At 42.1% G+C, this 6,788-nt stretch overlaps 1 protein-coding gene across 2 annotated transcripts in view; it reads left to right on the forward strand.

The window, feature by feature from the left end:
- The window catches only part of ZNF385B (zinc finger protein 385B), a 322,138-nt gene that overhangs the window by 192,123 nt on the left and 123,227 nt on the right, over positions 1-6,788 (forward strand). For both annotated transcript variants that reach the window (XM_019554589.1, XM_019554590.1), the window contains exon 3: positions 6,098-6,228. In XM_019554589.1, coding sequence (XP_019410134.1) covers positions 6,098-6,228 — 131 coding nt within the window. The remainder of the gene's footprint in view (positions 1-6,097; positions 6,229-6,788) is intronic.

Genomic DNA, 6,788 nt, shown 5'->3' on the forward strand with positions numbered 1-6,788 from the left:
ATGATTTACAGGCAATTTGAAGCCATATGCAGATGATAGCAATGTTATTTAGAGGTACAGCATTTGTTACACATGGAGGTTGTCTGGTTGTTCTCAGACATTTGTGCAGGAGATAAAGTAAGAATGTATTCTAAGAAGAAGTGAAGTGTTCTGCGTCTCCAATTCATATAAGAAGCTGTTTTCCTCCAGCCTTTCAGACTGCTGTAAAAGCTGTTGAGGGCTTCTGTACTTTGGGAAGTTGTCTTTCTTTGCCTTGTAACTAAAGGTGACTCCTGGAGTAGAGTCTGAGCTGAAGCAGCAACACCACCAGATGAACTAGGAAAATGAGCCACACTTGTAACCCAACATCAAGGAATAAAGTTGTTGGGTAATCTTTTTGGTTTTATTTTTAATCTAAATGCAAGATATTTCTTATGTAATGGAATATATCCTAAAAGTACTCAGAGAAAGAGATTTAATGTGGCTATTATGATAAAAATCTATATTTTATTATTTTAAGACAGCGTTTAAAATAAAAACTAGGAGGTTGAGGTGTGAATGTATTTACAGAGGATCAGTTATATTTATGCTCAAGATTTATTAGCAGTTTAAAACAATTTGTGTGACATGGTAAATTGTCTTGATCATTAAAATGCTAATGAAATGGTAAGCATTTGCTGTATGTATAATGATAATGAACTTGCCAGCTACATCTATCTGGCACTGATATCCCTGTTTAGTTCATATTTGCAAACAGATTTGACTGTGGTTTTTTTGGAAATGCATTTGACCTTTAGTAGGAAAGTTTGTGCAAATCTGTGTTCTGCTCTGTGTCTAGAATGAGGTAGTTGTGGATAGCACTTCTGGTCATCCTGACCTGCTACTGAAACTGGACCTCACTTGTAACAGAAATATTTATATTCACATATATCCAGATACATCAAAATACATAAATACTGGTTGGGTTTTTTGGGGTTTTTTGTTTTTTGTTTGGGTTTTTGTTTTGTTTTGTTTTGTTTTGGGGGGTGGGGATTGGTGACCTGGAGATAAATGGGACCCTCTTTCTGACTTCAGTGAGTTCTCAAATTGCTCACAAACTATATACTTTTACTCATAATATTTCATTTTTAATTTGACAAATTTCACTATTTTGTTAGCTATATTTAAATAAGCATTTGACACAGCTTCATTTCTAATACTGACTGGCAAAAGCTTTTTAAATAAATACTTTAATATGTGTCCCTGTAACCAGATAAGTGATTGATAGACATCAGCTTGTACTAGCAGATTTCATATCAACAATGGCCGTAACTTTACCTAATTAGAAGGACAGTGCATAATTAAATACAACATTGTTTCCTTGTGCATGTAATACTGAAATCTGAATTGTGGAAATCTACTTTGGAATCAGCTAGTGAAAAGTATAGACATTTTTGCAGCAGAGAACAATTTCTTTGGTAAATCTTTGACAGAAAACAAGCATATTGATGCCATTTTCATTGCAGATGTAAAGAGGCCATAGGTACATTAGATAGGCTTTAGCTTCTTTAGGCAAGAAAGGTTCTTTGAGTAGATGTGATATCTTTTACTAAGCCAACTGAGTATTTGGAAAAAAGTTCTTGGCAAGCTTTCAGGTGCAGTCACCCTTCTTCAGGCACAAGGAGTCTCTGCTAGTGCCAACTACTCAATTGTTCTAATAAAAGATACTAGGGCTGTGTGAAACTTCAGTCCCTGATTTGATTGGGCTGAATCTCCGAATTGAATCTGAAGACCCTTTTATCTCTCCGAATCAAATCAGAACCCTCCAAATTGATTCAGAGATTCAGAAAGATTTGGTGATTCGGAGATAGACGCAGGTTCAAATGTTTTTTCTACATACCTCAAGTAGCAGCTGGCTTATGAATGCTGAGATACTGGGGTGAATGGATCATACCTCCCCAGCATACTCAGCAGCAGACCCGGAACCAGACCAGAAGCACTTGCAGTCCACTTCTGGGTCAACCAGGGAGTGCGCTGGGTCCCCTCCCCCCGTGCCCTCCCCGGCTTGGCAACTGGTGCCTTCTGCGCCTGGGGGGGTACCCAGGGTCTCCCCATAGCCAATCACCAAGCCTGGGGCTGCAGGGGAGGCCCCCTGTGGGCTCAGCAGCAGACCCGGAACTACTTCCAGTCCACTTTCGGGTTCGCCGCCAAGCATGCAGGGGGCCTACCGTATCTCTGAGGGACACTCTATTCACCCCACCATCACAGCATTCATGAGCCATGCCTGGTATCTCAAGGTATGTAGAAAAAACATTTAAAGCTGTGTCTATGGCCAAATCACTGATTCTCCAAATCAGCATCAAATCTTCAGATTTGAATTAAATCAAATCTTCAGATTTGAATTAATTGAATTGGGGTCAGTGATCTGAATCAACAAATTGAATCACTGTCCCAGATTCAGACCGAATCTGAATTGAATATGGCCCATTTCACACACCCCTGAAAGATATCACATCTACTCAAAGAACCTTGCCTGCTTATGTCCTTAGACCAATATGGCTATAATCAAAAACCTTAGCTTCTTGTGTCCACTTGAATAAGCATTGACTTATAGTTAATTAGGCACAAATGTCAATGAATTTCACAAGACTATGCAAAACTGAGCATCTAATTTACTTAAATGTTTCAAACAAGTCTTTAAATTTAGAAAACATGCTTTTGATTTAGCTGCTATTTAGCTCTAGTGGTATCTGCTTCTCTCTGAAACCTGAGGAAGGGCAGTTTTAAGCTTACCTAACTTCTCTCTCAACTATACAGTTGGTCCAGTAAAATATATCAAAAAAGACCCCTTGCTTCAAAAACATTCAGGTAGTTATCCTGGAATAAGTCTTGCCTTCATGCAGGAGTACAGCAAGGCTGGCATGGCATTACAGCAGTCTTCTAAACCCTATAGAAGCAAAAAAAGGTGGCAAGACCATGGTGTGCCATAAATCTGATATGCTTTGACCTTGTTCCTGTGCTGCAGCCAAGTTGGAAAATATCAATTTTCTGCTCAGATATGACAGCATGGATTATGTGAACTGCATCTATATATCCATGATAGTAGGATCATAAGACAAAGGGAAAAAACCCTGTCTTATCTGAATTAATTTTCACCCTGAATGTCCTAGGTGCAGTGAGAAACAGCTACTTAACTTACCTTTAAGGGTGGGGAGGGAGGGTCTGCCTGGCAAACTGTAGGAGGGTGTGGGTGGTTTGACATGATGAGGAAGAGAGATGTTTGCTCCATGTCTTTTTTCTCTGCCTCATTCAAAAACATGCAGGGAACCCTGAAATAGCTTAGATGCTTCATTGGCTTTGCCTTTGCCTGGGACCAGAGAATCTCCTAACCCAGGACAACTCTTGTCCTTGCATTTTTCAGTTGTGGCTTCTGTGAAAGATAATAAGAGTGCTGTGAAGGGTAATAAGAGAAGAGGCAGAGAATTATCTGACTGGAGTGGTTGTAGAGCAATGGGACTGGAGTTCACTGGGGCAAAAAAATCAAGTGGTTTGTTGTGGGATAGAATTAGTTTTTCTACATTAGAGAATCATTGGTTTTATGGATGATTTATATTGGGGGCAGAGAATGAATTCAGTAGGGGATGAGAGTGCATAACTAAGATGATGTAAGTAGGGGAGAAAGTTTGGACTGGAGATGAGAAATAAGGTTGTAATATAGAGCCCAAGTTGGGAAAACTAAGGGGGAAAGGATGGATTTGAGAGATTAGTTTTGTTGCCTTGAGGACGTAGGCTGGTAGATAATAAATTGACTGGGTGCCTGGAAAGTGTTAAGGAGCAGGTAATTGATTGCATGACTATGTGCAAGACTTGATAGATAAGGGGAAGTCTGAAGAAAAGGTACCTGGACGGTCAGAAGGGCAGATGAGAAATGAGGGCTGAGTGGAAGTCAGTGAATGGAATTGTTTAGTTTGATGAATATGGGCAGTAGATAATTGATTTGAAAACTGGGGAAAACAAACAAGATAAAGAGGGTGCCTACAGATGTTTAGGTAGCTTGTCGGGGGGTGCTCTACCTCATGGTGTTTTACACAAAGTGCCATGAGTTAGAGCACCAATGAACCCAACTGGTGTTTGCCTGGGGGGCGGGGCTTGAGTCTGCCTGCACCAGCAGTCAGTGGTGCTCCAGCAGCCTCCCAAGAAGCTGTCGAAGCACCCCTCTCCCCAGCCCCACCCTTCCAGGTCCAGCTCTGGCTGTGACTCCCTTCCACCACCCGCTTCTGCACCCCCCCCCAGTACTTCAGCCAGCATAGTTGGGAGGGACATGAGGCGGGGGCTCCATTCCACCCTGCCCCCCCCACCCCAGCTCCAACTGTGGCAAAGCCAAGCTGACAGCTGTATGCTGCCGCTATCAAGAAGCTTGAGGAAGGAGCCCCCCCACCTTGCAAGCCACCCAAGGTGCCCCAGCTGGGGTTTTGTGGGGAGCTGGCCCAGGCCTGCAAGGCAGAGACTCCATTCCCCCAATCCCTTGCCCAAGCCTCTTGACAGCAGCAGCATGCGGCTACCGCTGGCTCAGCTTTGCTGTGGCTGGAACTGGGGCGGGAAGGAGGTGAGGAAGGGGAGAACGGATCCCCCTCACCTCACTGGCCTGGAGCAGCTCCCCTGAAGTTCCCCTCAGGGGTACGTTATCCCAATCCCCTTCCCCTCCCTTCTCCCACTGCACAGTGAGGAGACTTCTGCCTCTGGCAGCACCAGGGAAGGAGCCCAGCATGGGACGCAGTGGTGCATGGGATGCAGGTGGAATCTCCTGCATTTAATCCTTACAGGATACCTGGACAGAATTTCCCTAAGGTGCTCTGTTCTAGAGCTTCAGCTAATAGCGGATATAACGTGGGTTATTTTTTTGTGCAATCAGCCATTTTAAAAGCATTCTGCAGCCATGAGCAGGTGTTGTCACAAGCTGTAGAGTGCTTGCAGGTACCTTATCCTGCGAAAAATGTAACTTGTGTAAGCACCCAGTGTTTTAATAGTCTATATAATAGCATCATTTTGTATTTGCAATGCATGTCCAGGTAGTAGAGTGATAGGTGCATTTATAAATGTGTGTAACAGTTCAAGCTTTCATATGCCTTCCTTTTTTGCTTGATAAGATCTTATTAAACGTTTAATGAATTTAGAGTACCTAGGGGTCGCACACATTGATTGTAGAATATTTTGCATTCCCAGGTAGCAAAATGTAATTCCAGTGATTAGACATTTATACTGAGGAGTGAAAAATTTTGCAAGTAAAGTTAGTAATTACAAATTTATGATTTGGGGCTATGTCAACTGCAGAAGAAGAGTGCAAGCTGCAGGGGTTCTGGGATCCTAGCTCAGTTCCTACATCTCTGTGAAGGGGATTTGAACCTTACTTCTCAAGAGTGTCCAAAGCATTGAACAGTTGTGCATTCTGAGGCAATGTCTTCTGAGATGGCTCCTCTACTCCTTATAATATTCTTCATCGAGGAGAAAGAGAACAAGAAAATGAGTGACTCGTTAACTAGGTGGGTTAAGACACTCACTTAAAAGGTGGGACACCTAGGTTTTAGTTCCCTACCCCAGTGAAAAATGTTTAATTATTTATACAAAGTGGAACATTCTCAGCAGGAAGGACTGAGAGCCCTCTCCCTTTTAATCTCCATGAATATGACAGATTTGTGCAGCATCTCTGTACCCCAACTAGCACAAACATCAATATTGGCTGATCAAACAGGCAACCCTGAATTGCAAAAGCATGTGACTTTAATTGGTACCCAAGCCTTCCTTTGGGTTCTTAGGAATTTTTCATTTTTGGAAGGGTTTTATACTACCTGTCCATGTGATTTATTTACCATATGCCTCTGTTCAGGATCTGAGTAGCCATGGTCAGGGGGAAGTGCTCTGCTTCATCTAGAGTATGAAGAAACAGGAATTGTTTAATTGTATTAACTCCTACTGCACCACTTCATTACTTCTGTGTAATGTTCATTTTTCGCAAGTTGGGGCAGCAAGAAATTATTTTTCTCTACCTAAATTTGTGTGCATGGAAGGGCACGTGTGTAAACTGCATGTTTGTGTATGAGAGAGTGATAGCAATCCTTTTTTTTTGCTTTGCTCTTGGCAGGCACTACGACACTTCCTACGCTTGTGCGCACACCTACCTTAATGATGCAGCCTTCACTGGATATCAAACCTTTTATGTCCTTTCCTGTGGACAGTGGTTCTGCTGTTGGACTCTTCCCAAATTTTAACACTGTAAGTAAATGTAGTCTCATGTTATCAGTCTCATCTTTGGTCTCTGCTTTCTGTGAAGAGTTTAATACCCAATGCTTGAGGCTGTCTTACAAAACTGTATTGTTGACATCAAACATTAGACAACACTTTTCAACTCTATTATGGTCTCTAACTTCTTACATAAAGAACAGTGACAGAATATCATCTTGCATTCATTTGTATAAGCACGCACGTTCCCTGTTAATGCATCCTGCTCCATTGCTCCATGGTTACTGCAGAGCTTGGAAAAGTAAAATAGTTTACTTCTGGGGATGCTATTGTATATAGAAAGAACAGCATGGGTTAGAGTTACCAAGCAATTGTGTCTGTGTGTGTCTGTGTATGTTTGAACACATGAAATATAAAAAGAAAAACTAAAGCTGATTTTGGAAAAAAAAATAGATTTCATAGACATTAGAGCTGGAAGGGACCTCAGAAGATCATTGCGTCCAGCCCCCCCCGCCCAAAGGGCAGGAAGTCAGCTGGGGTCATAGGATCCCAGCAAGATAAGCATCCAATTTGCTCTTGAAGGTCTTCAATGT

The sequence above is a fragment of the Crocodylus porosus genome, unplaced genomic scaffold, assembly GCF_001723895.1.
Source record: "Crocodylus porosus isolate Cpor-Errol unplaced genomic scaffold, CroPor_comp1, whole genome shotgun sequence".
Taxonomy (NCBI): Eukaryota; Metazoa; Chordata; order Crocodylia; family Crocodylidae; genus Crocodylus; species Crocodylus porosus.